This window comes from Antechinus flavipes, chromosome 2 (genome assembly GCF_016432865.1).
Source record: "Antechinus flavipes isolate AdamAnt ecotype Samford, QLD, Australia chromosome 2, AdamAnt_v2, whole genome shotgun sequence".
Taxonomy (NCBI): domain Eukaryota; kingdom Metazoa; phylum Chordata; class Mammalia; order Dasyuromorphia; family Dasyuridae; genus Antechinus; species Antechinus flavipes.
Window position 1 is genome coordinate 470,747,197 of NC_067399.1, and position 22,456 is coordinate 470,769,652.

Sequence of the window (22,456 nt, forward strand, 5' to 3'; positions counted from 1 at the left end):
CCTATGTTCCTCTAATTTATTTATAATCTCGTTCTTTATGCCTAGGTCTTGGACCCATTTTGATCTTATCTTGGTATGTGGTGTTAAGTGTGGGTCCTTGCCTAATTTCTGCCATACTAATTTCCAGTTATTCCAGCAGTTTTTATCAAATAATGAAATCTTATCCCAAAATTTAGAATCTTTGGGTTTGTCAAACACTAGATTGCTATAGTTGACTATTCTGTCTTGTGAACCTAACCTTTTCCACTGATCAACTAATCTATTTCTAAGCCAATACCAAATGGTTTTGGTGACTGCTGCTTTATAATATAATTTTAGATCAGGTACAGCTAGACCACCTTCATTTGATTTTTTTTTTCATTAATTCCCTTGATATTCTCGACTTTTTATTGTTCCATATGAATTTTGTTGTTATTTTTTCTAAATCATTAAAATATTTTCTTGGAAGTCTGATTGGTATAGCACTAAATAAATAGATTAGTTTAGGGAGTATTGTCATTTTATTATATTCGCTCGGCCTATCCAAGAGCACTTAATATTTTTCCAGTTATTTAAGTCTGACTTTATTTGTGTGAAAAATTTTTGTAATTTTGCTCATATAATTCCTGACTTTCCTTTGGTAGGTAGATTCCCAAATATTTTATGCTATCAACAGTTATTTTGAATGGAATTTCTCTTTGTATCTCTTGCTCTTGGATTTTGTTGGTGGTGTATAAGAATGCTGAGGATTTATGGGGATTTATTTTGTATCCTGCTACTTTGCTAAAATTATGAATTATTTCTAGTAGCTTTTTAGTAGAATCTCTGGGGTTTTCTAGGTATACCATCATATCATCTGCAAAGAGTGATAATTTGGTTTCCTCATTGCCTACTCTAATTCCTTTAATATCTTTCTCAACTCTTATTGCCGAGGCTAGTGTTTCTAATACAATATTGAATAATAATGGTGATAATGGGCAACCTTGCTTCACTCCAGATCTTACTGGGAAAGGTTCCAGTTTTTCCCCATTAATTGCCTTCTTTTTCCATATCTCTTGTATATCTCTTATTTCTTTTCTCATTTTTTCTTCTACTTCTCTTATTTGCCTTTTAAAGTCTTTTATGAGCACTTCCAAGAAGTCTCTTTGGGCTTGAGTCCAATTAATATCATTCTTTGAAATTTTTCTATGGACGTTTTGTCCTTGTCTGATTTGGTGTTTTCATCTTCTCTATTACCACTATTACCACAATAGTTTTCTATGGTCAAGGTTCTTTTCTGTTTCTTGCTCATTTTCTTTCCTTTTCTTTTAGTATTTCCTCTTTTTTTTTTTTTTTTTAACTTTTATGGCCAAGTTCTGCTCTTGAGGTAAAGGGGATATTGTTCCAAGCTTCCTGTGCAGTTTTGAGCCTTGGTTTTGAACACAGGGGATAGCTTTAGAAAGAAGCCTGGTTTCCCAGAATTTGTCTTCTGAGCTGGGACTAAAGACTATTCCACTGGTCTGCTCTTCTATTGAGCCAAGATGGATAGTGTCAGTTGCTGTTCTGCTGTGATTAAGATCATCTCAGGGCTTTCCCAGACTCTCTGAGCTGGGTTTGAACACCCTTTTCATTCCAGGGCGACTGACCTTTCTTGAAGTTTTTACAATCTATAGTGAACTGGAGAGTGGCTTCATTTTGTCAGACTGTTCAGAGACTTGGTTTCATGTGGTTTTCGAGGAAAACTGGGAGAGCTCAAGCAGTTTCTTGGCTTTACTCAACCGTCTTGGCTCTACCTCCAAAAGTCTCTGTGATTATCTGTGAATATTCCATAGGAATGACAGGCATTCTTCATTGTGACACAAGCAGTTTTAGAAAACTTACAAAGTTTTACCGAACTGGTACAGTTGAAAACTTGAAGACATATCATTCAATTAAGGGTAATGCAAATGTAACTTGTGGAACAGAATCTGGAAAACAAAAGGATATTATAAATTTTAGATTCCTTTAATTAGTCATATTTCAGAAATTCTTGATCTCTTTAATAAACAATTAAAATTATAAAGCTAAAAAGTTATAATGATTGAAGGGGTCAAAAACACAAAGAAAAAATAAACAATTCACAATCCATTAAACATCTATATGTTAGAGGCTAACATTACAAAGAAGTTGGGGATAACTCCAGAAGAAGGATAAGGAAAATTTCTGGTTGGCTATATGGCTATGATATTTCTAACCCAACAAAAACACAATTTGTTTCAAATGCCAAATAGGCAGTTCATGTTCCATTATTATAATCAATTTTCTAACAATTACATAAGTTACATCAAAGGCTATCATTAGATTCTAGTCTAGCTTTTGGTCTAGCTTCTCTGAAAAACATATAAGCAATGGATTTTGGATAATATCCATAATTGTTGGCTTAAATGCTTCAAAGTGGTACATGAATTACTATCAAGAAAGCTTGCTAGTTTCTATTTTGATGTGATCCTAATCCCCTCTTTCTTACTAGAAGATAATATATATGCATTTTCAAAAAGAAAATAGCAAAAATCCCTTGAAATATATACTAGTTACAGCTTATATCACTCAAAATGTCTATTGGCTAAGGAGAGAAAAAAGAGTATGCTAAAAATTCCCAGGACTGTAAAAAAAACACCACTTTTTCAAATCACTTATTATTGAAAAAGTCATATAAAAACTCTGTAACATTTACGATATTCTTATTGATGATTGCCAAGCCTTTAGTTCTGTCTCATACTCATAGCTTGGTCATGTACTACTAATGTGTAGAATGGATAAAAGCATATTGAGAATTCTAGAGTAATAAATATTCACATGAAAACTGTAATATGTAAATATGTAAACAATATTACTGATAAATAATAACAAGAATTGGTTTAAATGAAGCATCTCCCACAAAGACACTTTAAACCCACTATGTTTCTGCCTTGCTTTCAGCTTATTTTCATCAATTCTGAATAGAACAGAATATGACTCTCACGTCAAAGAGGGAGCCACTCCAAAACCATCAAATCACTTGACTCTACTGAAAAACACTGAAGAACTACTTCTTCTCTTGGAAACATTTTTTCAGTGATATCAACATATCACTTAGACTCAATAAGTATGTAATGCTTAATGTGTGCTGAGGAAGAATAGAGACAAAAGGATCTGGGCTTGAATCTGGAGGACAAATTAAAATAATAGATGAAAGCAGTTTTTGTAAATACTTTGTTCTTCTGCAGTAAAGTTTCATAGAGCATACAGCTATAAAATAGAACGTTGAAATGATGTATTTTAAGAATCTTGGCATATTGAAGTCCTAGAATAGGAGTTATTAATCTTTTGATATGCTGGTAAAGCTTATGGACCCCTTCTCAGAATAATGTTTTGAAATGCACAAAATAGACTGAATAGGATTATGAGGGAAGCCAATTATGTTGAAATGCAATCATCAAAACATATTTTTTAAGAGATTCTAGGACTTCAGGTTAAGAATTTCTGCTATAGAAAGTGTCTAACCAAGATACCATGCAATGTTAATGAAACATAGGGCTTGTTGCTCTATGGCATCTACAGAAAAATTGTCAGTTCTTCAATACAAAGGAAGAAGAGTAATGATCAATGTTTTCAAAGCACATGACAAACAGATAAAATTTTACAGAAATACTTTTGGTACAATCAGACCTCTTTTCATAAGTTATAAAGTGTGACAATTGTTATTTACAACTGGATCTGTTAGAATTATCCAATATTAGTGTATCTCTGTATAGAGCCTATGAAAGAGCTAAGATCTAAGAATGGACTCAGTAGGCACTACCATGGTGAAATCTGTATGAATTCAACTAAATATGTTAATTAGTTTAATTTTTGTGAGTGAATTCAATTTCATTGTTAGATAAAGTATCTAACAAAAGGCTGGATCTGCAAATTGATTTATAGAAATGAGAAGGGGATATATGATGGCAATTCAGAATCAGGTCATTGCCATTAGAAATACATAAAGATTATCCTTAAGGGTCCTGAATTTATTAATCAATGAGAATTATGAAGTAAAATGAAGGAAAAAAAGTAAAAGTAAAAAAGAAAAAAAAAGTTAAAAAATGAAGTAAAAAGATTTCATATTTACAGATTTCTAGAAAGAAAAAACTTAGGTATTTAGAATTATGCATTCATAGCTCACAGTACTTATTAAATTAATCCTTATAATTTAATATAACATATCCCTATAATAAAAACACAAATCCACAAAATATCTTGAGAATTCAACAAATAGACTGAACTAAAGCTCCATTATATGCAGAACCATTGCCTTCAGCTGCTTGAATATAATACTGATTCATACAAATTTAAGGACAGTGATTTTTAAAAAATAAATCCTCATTATCTTCAAATTGTATATTATGAAAAGTTTTCAAAACAGAGGATCTAGTAGAAAAAATTGAAACCATATGGGAAGAAGATGAAATATGTATCATTCTTAGCATTCATTTTACTACTAAAGTTGTCACAAAGATGTTTTCAGTGAGTCTACACAAGATGATTTGACATCCTTATACTTCTATTTGCAAAAACAAGAGTATTTACAAATACAGTTAGTCATTTACAGATTTTATCCACCTGCAATAATCCAGAAAACATTATGTATAAGTGAATAACTATCTGAGCTCTGTCAAAAAAGAGAACAAGATAACAATAACAATTATAGTGTTATAACAATGATAATTATGCTTTTAAAAAAAAGGATGGTAACAGAAAAGTGATTTGCCTTAGACTAATTTCTGAAATGCATTGGGAAAAAATGAGACAGATGAGATGATATTAGCTCCCATTTCTGTAGGCTTAAATTTTACAAACCTCTGGGAAATTATTAGAAGGAGCAATTGATGCCTCTCAAATAATTGTTAAATTATATAAATTGAGTATCAGAATTCTCAGGTAAAATTATCAGGTAAAAACTAGAGCAAAAGGCAAAACTATCCATATATTTACTATAGGAATTCCATTCACCACCAAAAATTCTTTCATTTAACAAACATTTGTTAAGGCTTGTTTTGAAGAAACCTTTAGAGAAGAATAAAATAGCAGGATACAAGGAAATGCTATATTATGTGATATAGTTAAGTACTTTGTGGCAGCTAGGTGGTGCAGTGGCACCTAGGGGCAGCGAGGCAGAGCACTAGAATTGGAATCAGGAAGATTCATCTTACTGAGTTCAAATTCAGCTTCAGACACTTACTTGCTGTATGAGCTTAAGCTAGTCATTTGCTCATTATCTCTGTCAAGAAAACTCCAAATAGGTCACATGGAGTCAGACATGACTGGAAAAAAAAAAAACAACTTAAATAATTAAATATTTCAGGCATTCAGAAATGTGAGAATTCAATGTGATTTGAGCAGTCAGGATTGAATTGGGCTTCTAACTATGGGTAAGGATTTGGATGAATGAAAAGGAGTAGGTAAAGCATGCATAAGTTATATCCCAAAGTGCTAATGGGATTCTGGTGGATTATGCTGGGCTTAGACTGGCATATATACTCACTTGTTGTAGGGAACCATATCTAATTCTAATTTATTAACATTCCAAGGAATTGCTGGGTATATTATCCTGAAATATGAAACTTGGTAATGGTAAACAAAAAACTTTCTGTCTTCTTTAACTCATCTTCTATCTAGCTGCCAAAATCACCTTCCTAAAGCACTAATCTAACTATGATAATTCCTTGACCAAGGAACTTTAATGCCTCCCTATTTCTCTTTGGACAAGGCGCATAGTCACCAACTTTCCAACCACCATTGCCCATTACAATCTAATTCCAGGTCAAGTTTCCAGGCTTATTGAACATGATTAGTCTTTGTCATAGACTCTATATTTCTGTTTGAATTATTTGCTGTCTCTAACTTCTCTGGTTTTATACAAGCTACCCTGTATATCTAAAATGTACTCTTCTCCCCATCTTTGTTTTATATTATCCCAGCCCAGCTAAATGCTTAGAGACTGATTATTAGAAAGATAGCCACCAAGGGAGGATTTTTATTTTTTGACAGTAGCAGCTCTCTAAGATTGAATTTCAATCCATGGCTGAAAGGAATATCCATAGCCATAAAATCATATATCCTTGAAATAGTGAAATTAATTTAGCTTAAAGATTTTGATAACTAGAAAGATTCTGCCCTGTCTCTGAATTTTCAATATGGATATTATACTAAGTTTGACTATTCCTTCCCTACCTTCTGCCCCTTTCCCATCAACTTACTATGTATAACAAGGTAAGAAATTTATATAACATGGAATCCAAAGTATTCTTTGTAGCCTGGGACAGTGTAAAGAAATAGGACAAATGATTAGTGTAATGGGATATTGTGTTGTCAGCTGAAATGTATTACTACATTTTAATAAACTGTTTCCTTAGGCATTCCTATCATTTACTGAGTGTTTTGGTAACCAGAGACAACTCACGTTAGTATTTTTAGCATAATGAGAATGTTTGTTTTCAAAATTCTAGTATCACACTGTTCAAACTTGTTTGAAAGGAAAACATAAGAATCTCACTGTATTCTTCATAGAAAAAACAGACCCCTATCCAGGACTTTGAATTATTAGTTTATGATATTCTAAAACTGTGGGAATGCAAACTTATTTTGCAATTATTGGGGGGGCAGTGCTATTTTCTATGGATTTCCTAGAATGTAGTCTTTCTGTGAATTTTTGCTCATTTTAGCTGGATTTTGGGAAAAGAACATTTAGCAATATTTTATTTTAGGGATATAGTTTTTTAAGTATGTTGTTTTAGCAAAAAAAAGGAATAACCTATTTTTTTTTTTTCAGAAACTTCTGGAACTCAACAATCTTCATTCTCTCATGTCTGTGGTATCAGCATTACAGAGTGCACCCATTTTTAGACTGACAAAAACATGGGCTGTGAGTTATTCCTTTTATTTCCATTTCTTTATTTGGAGGAAATAAATGACTACTTTTTGTTTAATAATCACGAAGTGAGAAATAACTTTTTTGTGATGTTGAATAAGTCATTTAACCTTTCTGGACCTTCTGAGTTTGATATTTTATGTTCTAAGGTTCTTCCCAGTTCTAACAGTATGTGTGCTAAGATTCTAGTTGGTTTTCCCCTGGTTTTAGCATTTAGTGTTTTAAGAACTTTTCAGATTTTAAATGACTTTTTGCATTTAACATTCTGTGTTCTGTGATTTTACTGGAAGTCAAAAATTGATTATAGATTACTACTCTATACGCAAGGATACTATTTTCCCCATGATTTATATAAATCAAAGAATCCAAAGGACTGAATTACTTTTCTAAAATCTGGGATGCTGGTGTTCAGCAATTTTATGAGGGCCCTGTGTTTGCTTTCAAGAGTCTTACTTTTTTTCTTTTCTTTTTTATGTTTTGTGAGGCAATTGGGGTTAAGTGACTTGCTCAGGATCATGCAGCTGATAAGTGTTACGTATCTGAGTCAAATTTGAATTCAGGTCCTCCTGACTCCAAGGCCAGCACTCTTTTCCACTGCACCATCTAGCTGCCCCTTGCTTTAAAGAATCTTTCAAAGAAATCAATACTAATGAAGAAAAAGAGAGACGGGGTAGAGCCAAGATGGTAGAGAAGGCACATGCGACTTTTTAAACTCCTCTCATACCCTCATTACCAATTTTAAAAATCAGCCTCAAAAATAGCGTTTGACTGATAAAATTCATGGAGATTGGAAGTACAACAACTTACCAGCTGAAGATAATTTGGAAGATCACCAGAAAAGGTTTGTCCTGAGCAGCAGGAATAGACCGGTAGTGGGGGCGGCCTCTGTGGTTGGAAAGTTTACAAAGAGCTCTCTGCCATAGCCTGACTGCTTTGCTTTGGTTGCAGAGTAGTGGACCAGCAGAGAAATTAGAGCCTAGGGTAGAAGGTAGTCTCAAGGATGCCAGAGCCTAATAGGATCTGGCTGTGCCCACCCTGAACCAGAAGTGACTCAGCACAGATCATAACACAGTTCTGCACTGGCATTCTGCAGCAGGGGCTTTCAAATCTACACAGCAGGGGGCACAGCCTGGGGTAGCTTCTAATCACAATGGGGGGCTTGGCCTGGGGCAGTGGAATTTCCCCAGCTCAACTAGCTCCCCAGGCAGAGACACTTCCTATGCCTTGAAGGATAGGTCAACTGCTGATACTCAAAGTGGGCTTTTCTGGGGGGCAATGATACTTTAGCTGCTTAGCCTCTAGCCCCAAGGCAGTCACTAATCTGCACAGCTGGGGTCCTCGCAGGACTTTCAACTCAGCTCTGCACTACCCAGGCCTGAGTTGGAGTCATTTCCAGGGTGGAACTTTTCCCAGAGCTCCCCAGCAGATCAGCTGCTTTTTGCAGCCCATAGTCAGGACAACTATTGTCCATATACCTATCCCTGCTCTGCAGAGGAAACTGGTAACTTCCTTGCCCGGAAGGCAAAATGCTTTAAAAAATGAGTTAAAAAATCGAAATGATAAATGATAGCTTCTATACAGAAAATGAGCAGGCTTTCAACCCTGAGGAGACTAATAGTAGACAGTTTCCGGACAATACCCCAAAGAGGGATGTAACCTGGTCCCCAGTACAAAAGAAGAAACTATAAAAAAATCTTAAAAGAGAACTAGAAGAAAAATGGAGAAAGGAAAGCAGAGCTATGCAAGAGAGCAACAATTTCCTGAAATATGAATTAGAAAAAGTAAAGAACTCCCAGAGAAACAGAATTTATGAACTGGAAAAGGTCAAGAACTCCCAGAAAAGCAGGACTTGTGAATTGGAAAAGATAAAGAACTCCCAAGAAAATAGGATTTGTGAAATGGAAAAAGAAAATAACTCAGTAAAAAAAAAAAAAAAAAAGTTAGTGAAATGGAAAAAAATTCCATAGAGCAAAACAACTCATTTAAAAACTCAATTGGACATATACAAAAAGAAGAAAATAACTCAGTAAAAATCAGAACTGAACAAATAGAAATGAATGATTAATGGAGACATCAAGAATCGGTCAAGAAAAACCAAAAAAATGAAAAACTAAAAAAAAGTGTTAAATATTTATTTAGAAAAACAACAGACCTAGAAAATAGATCTAGGAGAGATAATCTGACTTCCTGATTCATTGGACTTTCTGAAAATTATGATAAAAAAAGAGCCCAGATACTATTTTACAAGAAATCATCAAACACAACTTCCCAGATGTAATAGAATCAGAAGGTAAAATAGTAATTGAAAGAATTCATCGAACACCTTCTGAAAAATAAAATAAAATAACTAAAATAAAAATTCCAAGGAATATTGTGGCAAAATGTCAAAACTATCAAATTAAGGAAAAAATATTACAAGCAGCCAGAAAAAATAATTCAAATACCGAGGTGCCACAATAAGGATCACTCAAGATCTGGCTGCTTCCACATTAAAGGATTGAAGGGTTTGGAATTTGATACTCAGAAAGGCAAAAGAACTTGGAATGCAGCCAAAAATAAAATGCCCAACTAAGCTGAGCATTTTCTTCCATGGAAGAAGATGGACATTTAATGAAACAGATGAATTCCATTTGTTGGTGAGGAAAAAACCAGATCTAAACAAAAAAAATTGATCTCCACCCATAGGAATCAACAGAAGCAGAAGAAGGTAAAAAGAACTCTTGAGAACTGTATTTCTGTTGTAGATATACATAAAGAGTACATGTATAATTTGATTATAGTGATATAACATAAAAAGGAAAGTAGAAATGGAAAGGGGATAGTTTCAGAAAAAAGGAAAAGGGAAGATAAAAAGAGGGAAATCACATCCCATGATGAGGCAAAGGAAACCTATCATATCTGTGGAAATTTAGAGAGGGGAGGGAATATTGTGAATCTTACTGTCTCTTTTTTTTTTCACATTGTGATATACTTCATTTTTCAAAAAAGGTCTCTGAGAGTTACAACAGGAACATCATGTGCAAAACGGTAAACTGTCCAGGGGAACCAAAGTGAGCCACTTCTTCACAAAGTCGGCTCCTTTCCCCATCCTTCTGCCATACCTTGGTTGACAGACTTCCACCCAGGCACCTTCTGGGTAGAGGGTGGGAGCAAGGAACATGGACAGTTTGGACAACTGCAAAGCTCTCCCATATTCCTGGCCCCCAATCCTGGCACAAATTCATTTCTTCACAGTAGAAGGGTCCTAACTCATCCATGCTATCTAATGACACCCTCCTGATTCCCACCAACAGTGAAGGAAACAAGGGATTCATTATGATGGCTGGTCCCCTAGAACCTTTTCTGAGGATTAGGACGACAGCTACGGGAAAGGGAGAGACAGAAGGAGGGGAAGGCCCCTTGTAGGCGTGAGCTGTTTCTCCTCCCCTCCTTCAGGCTTTTTCCTCATGAAGAGTCCTAGTCCATGCTGCAGCCAAGGGCCTCAATGTCATTGCTGATATCAGAGATCATGCGGCCCTGTTCATCCCCTTTGGACGGTTCAGAGTGGTCATCTGAGCTGCCTGCGGCTCCATTCCCATTGGTGGTCGAATTGGATGTGGTGCTTATTGCCCGCCGGTACCTTCCAAAGCTGTTGGTGATGATGCCCCGGCCATTCTTGACTCCGATTGTTTCCAGAAAGTTCTCAAAATGTTGGTTGTCTTTTTCTGGGATGAAAGGCCTCAGACCTAGCAACAGGAACTTCCTGCTATCTCCATAAAGTTGCTGTAGGTTGATGCAAAACTCATGAATAGAGGCCCCATTTCTGTACTCATGCAGCAGCATGGCAAACTGCTGAATCTCCTGTGAGGACAGCTTGGTTCTCAGCGTCCTCATGTAATCCTGCAGCAGTTCGGAGGCTATGGTGCTCAGCTTGCTCTCGCTGACCATCTTGATGTGAGGAGATGGCTGTGTGAAGGAAGAGGATGAGGTGTCCCCTGTATTCAAAACCAAGAAAGGACTTGCTTCACTTTCGTAGGCCTCTTTCATGTCCACTTTCGTAGAAGAGTTATCGCTTTGCAGGGACAGTTGGCGAGTGGGTGTAGAGGCCCATCAAATATCGCCTGATCTAAGAAGTCTATGGTGGACTCTGTGTAAACAATCTGAAAGAATTGGCTGAGCAGGGAGCAGAGTTCTTCTGCAGCCACTTTGTTCTCGGTGGCCAGGATTACCAAGCATCACGTTTCAACGGGTACCACTCCGCTTTCAGAGAGAGAGCCAGAGGTGAGCGTTTTAGAGCCTTCTGCACATAGGCTTTGGCTGGGGGAGATTCCAGGGTCCTGAGCTGTTTTCAGCACCACTAGGTGTGATGAGTCATCCCGGATATAGGAAACTGCTGCAATGTCATGGATGGGAACCCTGAGTATAATGTCTTCTCCATCTTGCCACACGAGCTTTACGTTGTAGGCAGAGAGACTGATCACAACATCATGTTCCTGGGTCAACTGCCCAGGAAGCTGATGAGCCCTCTTTGCATTATTTATGAAATGTAGAATTTCAGTCCTACTGGAGGGATTCAGGTAGCCTGGGATTGATGTTAATTGGCCTAAATACTTCACTTCCTTTTCAATATAGTCATTCAACAGTATATCTGGTTCAACTATCAGGCAGAGATAACACCACAGTATGAAGAGGGCGTCTTTCCAAAACTTTTTCATGGGCTTTCTTATCCCGACCTTTTTCTCCTTTTGGAAAAACTCACTTAAATGGCGACACAATTCCAGGCTTCTTCCCTTTCTTGCCCTCCTCCTCCATGTTTCATGTGTGTAGTTCTGGCAACGGCGCGGCCCTCCCAGGGGCGCCCTGGCTGCGGCTCGGCGCCCCCGCCCCCGCCACGGCGGGTACATGCCCCCTCCCACTCCCACAGACCAGCCACAGCCTCCCATGAATTTTACTCTCATCAGAATTGACTCAAAGAGAAAATAATTGACATATTTGTTTTACAGAGAAACTTCTCTCACCCCATTAAAAAGTGGGAGAGGAAAAGGGAAAAGGAAAAGAGTAATAAGGGAAGGGCATATGAAAGGGGAAAGGATTCAAAGGGGGGAGGGAAGGATCCTAAAGAGGAAGAGCTGCAGGATGCAAATGGTGCCCATAAGTTTAATACTGGGAAAGGAAGTAAGGGGTGGCAAGAAAAAGAAAAACATAATCTGGGGATAATAAGATGGCAGGAAATACAAAATTAGTAATTTTAAACATAAATGTAAATGGGATGAACTCTCCCATAAAGCAGAGGTGGATAGCAGACTGGATCAAAAGTCAGAACCCTACAATATGTTGTTTACAGGAAACACATTTAAAGCAGGGAGATACATACAGAGTAAAGGTAAAGCTGCTTCAGGTGAAGTCAAAAAAGCAGGGGTAGCCATCCTGCTCTCAGATCAAGCAAAAATAAAAATTGATCCAATTAAAAGAGAGAAGGAAGGAAACTATATCTTGCTAAAGGGTAGCATAGACAATGAAGCAATATCAATACTAAACGTATATACACCAAGTGGTACAGCATCTAACTTCCTAAAGGAGAAATTAAGAGAGTTGCAAGAAGAAATAGACAGCAAAACTGTAATAATGGGAGATCTCAATCTTGCATTCTCAGAATTAGATAAATTAAACCACAAAACAAATAAGAAAGAAATTAAGGAGATTAATAGAATATTAGAAAAATTAGGTATGAAAAATCTTTGGAGAAACCTGAATGGTGACAGAAAGGAGTATACTTTCTTCTCAGCAGTTCATGGAACCTATACAAGAATTGACCATGTATTAGGATATAAAAACCTCAAAATTAAATGCAGGAAGGCAGAAATAGTAAATGCTTTCTTTTCAGATCACAATGCAATAAAAACTACATTCAACAAAAAGTTAGGGGTAAATAAACCAAAAAGTAATTGGAAATTAAATAATCTCATCTTAAAGAATGATTGGTGAAACAGCAAATTATAGACACAATTAATAATTTCACTCAAGATAATAACAATGATGAGGTATCATACCAAAATTTGTGGGATGAATTCAAAGTGGTAATAAGTGGAAATTTTATATCTTTAGAGATATAAGCCTTTAGAGGCTTACTTGAATAAAACAGAGAAAGAAAAGATCAATGAATTGGGCTTGCAACTTAAAAAGCTAGAAAAAGACCAAATTTAAAAACCCCAAATCAAATGCTAAATTTTAAATTCTAAAATTAAAAGGAGAAGTTAATAATATTGAAAGTAAAAAAAAAAAACTATTGAATTAATAAAACTAAGAATTGGTTTTATGAAAAAAACAATAAAATAGATAAATCTTTGGTAAATCTGATTAGAAAAAGGAAAGAGGAAAATCAAATTGTTAGTCTTAAAAATTAAAAGGGAGAACTTTCCACCAATGAAGAGGAAATTAGAGCAATAATAAGGAGTTACTTTGGCCAACTTTATGCCAATAAATTTGATAATCTAAGTGAAATGGATGACTATTTCCAAAAATATAGGCTTCCCAGATTAACAGAGGAGGAAGTAAATTGCTTAAATAGTCCCATTTCAGAAAAAGAAATGGAACAAGTTATTAATCAACTCTCTAAGAAAAAATCCCCAGGACCAGATAGATTTACATGTGAATTCTACCAAACATTTAAAGAACAATTAGCCCCAATGCTATATAAACGACTTGAAAAAAACAGTGAATGAAGGAGTCCTACCAAATTCCTTTTTATGACACAGACATGGTACTGATACCTAATCAGGTAGGTTGAAAACAGAGAAAGAAAATTATAGACCAATCACCCTAATGAATATTGATGCTAAAATCTTAAATAAGATATTAGCCAAAAGAGTACAGAAAATCATCCTCAGGATAATACACCATGATCAAGTGGGATTTATACCAGGGATGCAGGGCTGGTTCAATATTAGGAAAACTGTTAGTATAATTGGCCATATTAAAAACCATATGTTCATCTCAATAGATGTAGAAAAAGCATTTGATAAAATTCAACATTCATTCCTACTATAAAAGCACTTGAGAGGATAGGAATAAATGGACTTTTCCTTAAAATAATCAGTAGCATCTATGCAAAACCATCAGTAAGCATCATATGTAATGGGGATAAACTGGAACCATTCTCATAAGATCAGGAGCTGACCAAGGTTGCCCACTATCACCATTATCACTCAATATTGTATTAGAAATGCTAGCTTTGGCAGTAAGAATTGAGAAAGAGCTTAAAGAAATTAGAGTAGGTAATGAAGAAACCAAATTATCACTCTTTGCTGATGATATGATGGTATACTTAGAGGACCCCAGAGATTCTACTAAAAAGCTGTTAGAAGTAATCCACATCTTTAGCAAAGTTGCAGGATACAAAATAAACCCACAGAAGTCATCAGCATTCTTCTACATCACTAACAAAATCTAACAGAGTTACAACTTATTTAAAGTAACTACCAATAGTATAAAATATTTAGGAATCTATCTGCCAAGGGAAAATCAGAAACTATATGAGCAAAACTACAAAACACTTTGCACACAAATAAAGTCAGATCTAACCAACTGGAAAAATATTAAATGCTCTTGGATAGGGTAAGCAAATATAACACAGATGACAATGCTACCTAAACTAATCTATTTATTTAGCGCTACACCAATCAGACTCCCAAAAAACTATTTTAATGACCTAGAAAAAATAACAACAAAGTTCATATGGAAAAACAAGAGGTCAAGAATTTCAAGAGAATTAAAGAAAAAAATATCAAATGAAGGTGACCTAGCTGTATCAGATCTAAAATTATATCATAAAGCAGCAGTTAGCAAAATTATTTGGTATTGGCTAAGAAATAGACTGGTTGATCAGTGGAATAGGTTAGGTTCAAAGGACAAAACAGTCAATAACTTTAATAATCTAGTGTTTGACAAACCCAAAGTCTCCAGCTTTTGGGATAAGAACTCACTGTTTGACAAAAATTGCTGGGAAAATTGGAAACTAGTATGGCAGAAACTAGGCATTGACCCACATTTAACACCATACACCAAGATAAGGTCAAAATGGGTTCATGACCTAGGCATAAAGAATGAGATTATAAATAAATTAGAAGAACATAGGATAGTTTACTCTCAGACCTGTGGAAGAGGAAGGAATTTATGACCAAAGAAAAACTAGAGAGCATTATTGAACACATAATAGAAAATTTTGATTATATCAAATTGAAAAGTTTCTGTACAAACAAAACTAATGCAGACAAGATTAGAAGGGAAGCAATAAACTGGGAAAAAGATTTTTACAGTCAAAGGTTCTGATAAAGGCCTCATTTCCAAAATATATAGAGAATAGAGAACTGACTCAAATTTATAAGAAATCAAGCCATTCTCCAATTGATAAATGGTCAAAGGATATGAACAGACAATTTTCAGAGGATGAAATTGAAACTATTACCACTCATATGAAAGAGTGTTCCAAATCACTATTAATCAGAGAAATGCAAATTAAGACAACTCTGAGATACCACTACACACCTGGCAGATTAGCTAGGATGACAGGAAAAGATAATGCAGAATGTTGGAGAGGATGTGGGAAAACTGGGACACTGATATATTGTTGGTCGAATTGTGAATCTAGCCATTCTGGAGAGCGATTTGGAACTATGCTCAACAAGTTATCAAACTGTGCATACTCTTTGATCCAGCAGTGTTACTTCTGGGATTATATCCCAAAGAGATTTTAGAGAAGGGAAAGGAGCCTGTAAGTGCAAGAATGTCTGTGGCAGCCCTCTTTGTAGTGGCCAGAAACTGGACTGAGTGGATGCCCCTCAATTGTAGATTGGCTGAATAAATTGTGGTATATGAATATTATAGAATATTATTGTTCTGTAAGAAATGACCAGCAGGATGATTTCAGAAAGACCTGGAGAGACTTACATGAACTGATGCTGAGTGAAATAAGCAGGACCAGGAGATCATTATATACTTCAACAAAAATACTATATGATCAATTCTGATGGACATGGCCATCTTCCACAATGAGATGAACTAAATCAGTTCCAATAGAGCAGTAATGAATAGAACAAGCTACACCCAGAGAAAGAACCCTGGGAGATGACTATGAACTATTACATAAAATTCCCAATCCCTCTATTTTTGTCCACCTGCATTTTTGATTTCCTTCACAGGCTAATTGTACACTATTTCAAAGTCTGGTTCTTTTTGTACAGCAAAATACCTGTTTGGGAATGTATACATATATTGTATTTAACTTATACTTTAACATATTTACCCTGTATTGGTCAACCTGCCATCTGGGAGAGAGGGTGGGGGGAAGGAGGGGAAAAGTCAGAAGAAAAGGTTTTGCAAATGTCAGTGGTGAAAAATTGCCCATGCATATATCTTGTAAATAAAAAGCTATAATAAAAAAAAAGAAAGAAAAAGAGGGATTTTTTAGCAGGAAGTCCAGTGACTAAATATTGTATGTGGCACAAAAGATAGTCGGCTTCAAATGGATAAATTAATTTCATTAACATTTATTAAATGCTTACTATATACAAGGTCTTATAGTAAGGACTAGGAAAGGAACACAAAGATGAAAAGGAATATATTCCATGTCTTCAGATAACTTATAGTCTAAAAGGTCTAAAGTCTCAAAATACAACTGATTATGATATGAAGCAGAATGCTATAAGATATAGAGGCATAGTGTCCGAGAGATAGAAGAAAAGGTAAATGGGAATTTCAGAAATATGGCTGGGAAACCTCTAAATAGTAAGTGGGAGTGGAGACATCTAGGAAGACTTTAATAAGAATATGGCACCTAACCATGGCCTTAAATAAAAGATAGATATCATCAAAAAAGAAATGAAGATTGTGTTCCAGTCATAACCCTTCAGAAACCCACTAATCTGATTTGACTTCCTATTTCCTTTGGTGTTTTCATCTCCCTTCCTGAGATATCAGGGAAGACATGATCACCTTTTTAGCGGGGTTCTCACCTCCTTGAGAAGTCAGGGAGGTCATGACCACCCTATGTTCTGAAACAAAAAAAGGGGGAGATGTTGGAATCTTTACAAACTGCTAACTCATTAGAGTTGATGTTTTAGGCCAGAACCTGAAACAAGGTACTAAGTAGAACTAATTGATACAATGCTTGTGTTCGCACCTTTACTCATTGGAGTTCACATGTTTGGGGAATTTCAGGGTTTAGTATGAGATATCTGAATTCACACCTCCCTTGAAGCTCTTAGGGACAGAGAACACTATGGGAGAAACCCATAATTCCTCTCTCTCGTATCCCACAATTCCTCTCTCTCATATATAAGATACAGACAGAGACTCTCAGACAGAATTCAGCCAAATTACATGGAGAAAAGAGTTTTCAGAGGAAGAAGCTACAAGTCGAGATTTCAGCAGAATTACATGAAGAGTGGAGCTGGATTGGAGGCTGAAGAAAGCAGAAGCAGAAGCAAAGGACAATCTGCAAGAGCTCTTGGAACCAAGCAGAGAGATAGGCCTCAACTAACCAGGCTACTTTGGAAGGAGAAAACAAACATTTATATTTTTACCAGCTGGCTGCATTTGGGGTGATTATTGTTTTTTTAATAACTTTTTATTGATAGAACCCATGCCAGGGTAATTTTTTATAGCATTATCCCTTGCATTCACTTCTGTTCTGATTTTTCCCCTCCCTCCCTCCACCCCTTCCCCCAGATGGCAAGCAGTCCTTTACATGTTGAATAGATTTGGGGTGATTATTGATCTGAACTGATACTAAGGCTGCCTCCAGAAAAACCTTCCCCTAGAAATCTGCTCTCGCTCCCAGAGAGAACCATCATATTTATTATATATTTTAAAGAAGGAACAAGAACACCACATTGTGGCACCCAACGTGGGGCTCCGATCCTGATTCAAGTGGAAAAGTCTCTGATTCTGATCCAGTGGAAAAGTCTTCTTGACCCAGAAATTAGGGTGAGTGCAACAAAGAAATTTTGTTAAAAGAGTTAAAGTAGAATTTCATCTAAGATGGGACAGATATTTAGAAAACAGCCTTCTGTTTCTGTTCAAGGAAAATGTTTAGAGAGCATTGTCAAAGTTAGGGAAAGCCAAGGTTTAATTATAATTTTACAGCAGATCACTGAACTTTTACAAACTGTAAAGCACATATGTCCTTGTTTCTCTCTGGAAAAGGAATTAGATCTAAACGAGTGGAAATTGGTAGGAGAGGATCTTTGTCAATTCTATAATAAAAATGGGCCTAACTCAATTTCCAAAGACATATTTAATATATATAATTTAATACAACTGGCTTTAGGAAATTTTATAAGTATTAAAATAAGCAAAAAGAAGAAACAGCAGCAGGGAGAGGTGCCAACTATACTAGGTGAAAAGGAGCAAGAATCAGATAAGAATGGAGTTAAGTACAATTCTGAGTATGATACTTCACAGCAGGAGGAATTAGGTCATTCCACATCTCATGACTCTCTCCCCTCAATTAACCCTTCACGGGTGGAGGAAGAAGGGGGAGGGAGAGAGGCAGAAACACAATCAGCTTCTCCTGTGAAGCAGAATATGACAAGATTAGAAGAGGCATTAATTAAGGCAAAAAATGAAGGAGAAGATATATTTGATTTTATAAATGCATAGCCTATGATTGAAAAGCTCGCCTCTTCAGGTCAAAAAGAGAGAAAATACACTCTTTTTAATTTGGAAAAAATTAAAGATTTGAAAAAGGATTGCACTCTTTATGGGGCTACATCCTCTTATGTGAAGATGTTACTAGATAATTTGTCTTATGAAATCTTAACCCCGAATGACTGGAAATACATAGCTAAGACGTGTCTAGAACATGGACAAAATTTGTTGTGGCTTTCAGAGTTTCATGAATTATGTAGGATTCAAGCCCAACACAATAGGCAAACAGGAGCTATTGTACAAGTTGCTTTTGACCAACTAGCTGGTGAAGGTCAGTATGCAGAGAGTTTAGAACAAATTTATTATCTCATAACAGTGTATGAGCAAATTTCTAAGGCTGCAATAAAAGCTTGGAATTCTCTCCCTGGACAGCAAGATGGAAGTAAAGCTTTTACAAAAATAGAGCAAGGTCCTAATGAACCTTTTGCAGATTTTGTGGTACGTTTGCAAACATCTGTAATAAGAACCATTGGAGATAATGCTGACACGGAAATAATGACTAGCCATTTGGCTAAGGAAAATGCCAATGAGGTTTGCAAAAAAATTATATGGGGGCTAGACAAAGATGCTCTTTTAGAGGAGATCATAAGACACAGTGCCACAGTGGGCACAAATGCTTATTATGCCCAGACTATGATGAATATGGGAAGACAGGGTCCCTCTTGGTAAGGGACTTCTAGAGAAATTCATTGATGTTTTCAGTATGGAAAAGTTGGACATCTAAGAGCCCAATATAGAAATGGAGATAGAGTGAGAAGACAGGGTGAGAGAAAACCCAAAACCCCACATCCAAAATATAACTGAGGTTTTCACTGGGCTCTAAATGTAGATTGGCCCAGAGAAATGAGAGGGAGGGCCCAGCTCCAAAGTATCAATCAAAAGATAGGTGGGGCATGATAGCAGCTGAGGTTACACCCAGAGAGACTTTAGAAATTCAGGACTCTGATGTCATCAACCAACAGAAAAACAATCAGGATTACAGTTGGAGAGAACACAGGCCTTTTAAGACAACAAGGCAATTTCCAGCGCAAACAGCTCCAATGTAATTACCAGATGATGAGGAGAAATCGCCAAAGGGGTAAATAGAAGGGAATTAGATAGGTTAACTGCTTGGGGAAGAAGGTCTGCTTACATTTCCACAGGTGGAGAAAGAATCAGATGGCTGACAATAAGTCTGTTAAAAGAACTTTTAAAATCTCCAGGAATCATTGTATTTCCTAACACAAGATGAGACTGTTTTAGTTCTTGAAAAACCAGCAAAAATCATTGGATTCCTTAAGATGAAAAATTGTTGATGAGACTTTTGCAGTACTTCAGAGCTTACAGGAACAATTGGATTCCTGGCACATGAACTAATGGACAATGGATTCCTTATGGACTATTTCTAGGACTTATGGACATGTGTAAACTCTCAGGTTGATTCATGTTATTTGTTACATTATTACTAGCCTGTGTTGTATTGCTATGTGCTTATGTATTTTATGTAATTGTAAGAATCATTGGATTTCTTGGGATGAAAAACTGTTGATGAGACTATTGCAGTACTTAAATTTTCATGTTGATTTATGTTATTTGTTACATTACTACTAATCTGTGTTATATGCTGTGTGCTTATGTAAATTATGTGTAATGCCTCCCATATTGATGGATTTATGTATACCATGTATAACTGTTGCAAAGTTCTGGCCCACATTGATGGATTTATGTGTACCTGTTTCAAGTGAGCCCCTTCAGAAACCCGCTAATCTGATTTGATTTCCTATTTCCTTTGGTGTTTTCATCTCCCTTCCTGAGGTGTCAGGGAAGGCATGGTCACCTTTTTTGGGGGGTTCTCACTTCCTTGAGAAGTCAGGGAGGTCATGACCACCCTATGTTCTAAAACAAAAGAAAGGGGGAGATGTTGGAATCTTTACAAACTACTAACTCATTAGAGTTGATAGATTATTGATTTGATCTTACAAGAAGATGTTTTGGGCCAGAACCTGAAACAAGGTACTAAGTAGAACTAATTGATACAATGCTTGTGTTCACACCTTTACTCATTGGAGTTCACAAGTATGGGGGATTCACAAAGTAAACTTTGTAACTTTGTGAATTCATATCTCCCTTGAAGCTCTTAGGGCCAGAGAGCACTATGGGAGAAAACCCATAATCCCTCTCTCTCGTATTCCACAATTCCTCTCTCTCATATATAAGATATAGACAGAGGCTCTCAGATAGAATTCAGCCAAATTACATGAAGAGAAGAGCGTCAAATCAGAAGAAGCCATGAGTCGGAGCTGAACTGAAGATTGAGAAGGCTCTCTCAGAGGCACAACCAGATTCATCTTCATCTCACACCACTGTGGTGGCTAGACTCCTGCACTTCCCCCGCGGAGACCAAGCTGGTCTGAAAGAGTCACCAGAAAGCTAGCCGAGCCCCAAGTGAAGGAGACAAGAGATTCATTCCATCTTTGTGCTGGTTGGAGGCTGAAGAAAGCAGAGGCAGAGGCTAATGGACAGAACCTTTGGATTTGGAGACATTCGGAGGGAGCTCTTGGAACCGAGCAGAATGATAGGCCTCTAAGACTCTAGCTATCTGGGCCCAAGGAAAGAGACAAGATTTCGAAGGAGAAATAAACATTTGTATTTTTACCAGCTGGCTGCATGTGGGGTAATTATTGATCTGAACTGATACTAAGGCTGACTCCAAGAAAACCTCCCTGAGAAACCTGCCCTCTCCCCTAGAGATAATCATTATTATATTATTTTAAAGTAGAACAAGAACTCTTACAATATGGCCCATGTGAATTCTTGAAGGTGAGAGGACACTATGAAGTCAGGGGAAATGAATGGTCTGGTTTGGCAAAAATAGAGAGTGCTAGTAAAAAAAAAAAAAAAGTAGATTAGAGCTGGAATGTGGCATGACTAGAAATTTTTGTATTAGAATATAGATAACAAAGAACTACTGATTACCTTGGGGAAGGGGATTACCACAATTAAATATATGTATTAGGTTTTTATTTTATTGTTGTTATTGAGACAGCTATATGAAGAATGGATTGTAGTAGGACAGGAATGAAAAAGAGAGAGTAGACAAAGGTTGTTAAAATAATTCAGGGGAAAAGTGAAGAGCCTGATCTACTGTGTCTCAGTAGGGAAAATGTGAACAAGTGGCATTCTGCCAATGTAGAGTTGACAAAATTTTGCAGATTATTGGAAAGGAGTGAATGAGACAAATGGAAAGAGAATCAAAGATAATTCCAAGGCTAGATCTTAATAAGGGCAAAACGCAAGTCTGGTAGGGATAATATCATGAAGAGGTAGAAGGACAAGAATTTGGAGTTGGAATCTCATGGTTACATAATTTGAAATTGAATTTTGTGTTCTGTTGTGAATGGATTTCAACGTACCTAAAATTTTCTTTCTTCCACATAATTTAACCTAACACTATCAATAGGGAAAAATAATTTTTGTGACTTTAATAGTCTCAGCATCCAAGCTGTAACTTTGCCACATAGTTCTGCAGCTTTATTTTGTTTTAATTTTAAACTTAGGTAATACAAATTAAAATTAGTATTTTCATATACAAAGTAGAACAGAAAAGGTGAATTATACCTGAATCTATAAATGCCTGTTTTGCACAGCTTACTTTTCTTTTTAAGGGTATGATAAATTCAACATATGACTATCAAAACTGTCCTTTTTTGTTTCCTTCTAGTCTTCCGTCTGTTCTTTTCTGTATAGTATAAGGGATTTAATGATCATCTTTTCTCTCTTTCTTTTTTTTTTTGGGAGGAGAATGAACAGCCCTATCACTATCCCCTACCCAAATAAAAGAAAGGAAAAATCATCATAACAAATATGCTTTGATCAAACAGAATAAATTCATGTACAGATCATATT

General features: G+C 36.2%; 1 protein-coding gene and 1 pseudogene across 1 annotated transcript in view; one reads left to right on the forward strand and one right to left on the reverse strand.

Annotated features, from left to right (window-relative positions):
• Positions 1 to 22,456, forward strand: part of RALGPS1 (Ral GEF with PH domain and SH3 binding motif 1) — a 702,309-nt gene that overhangs the window by 245,782 nt on the left and 434,071 nt on the right. Inside the window, exon 8 of the mRNA XM_051979668.1 lies at positions 6,788 to 6,880. Within this exon, the coding sequence (XP_051835628.1) occupies positions 6,788 to 6,880 (93 nt within the window). The remainder of the gene's footprint in view (positions 1 to 6,787; positions 6,881 to 22,456) is intronic.
• On the reverse strand, positions 6,887 to 17,664 carry LOC127550592 (cerebral cavernous malformations 2 protein-like; annotated as a pseudogene).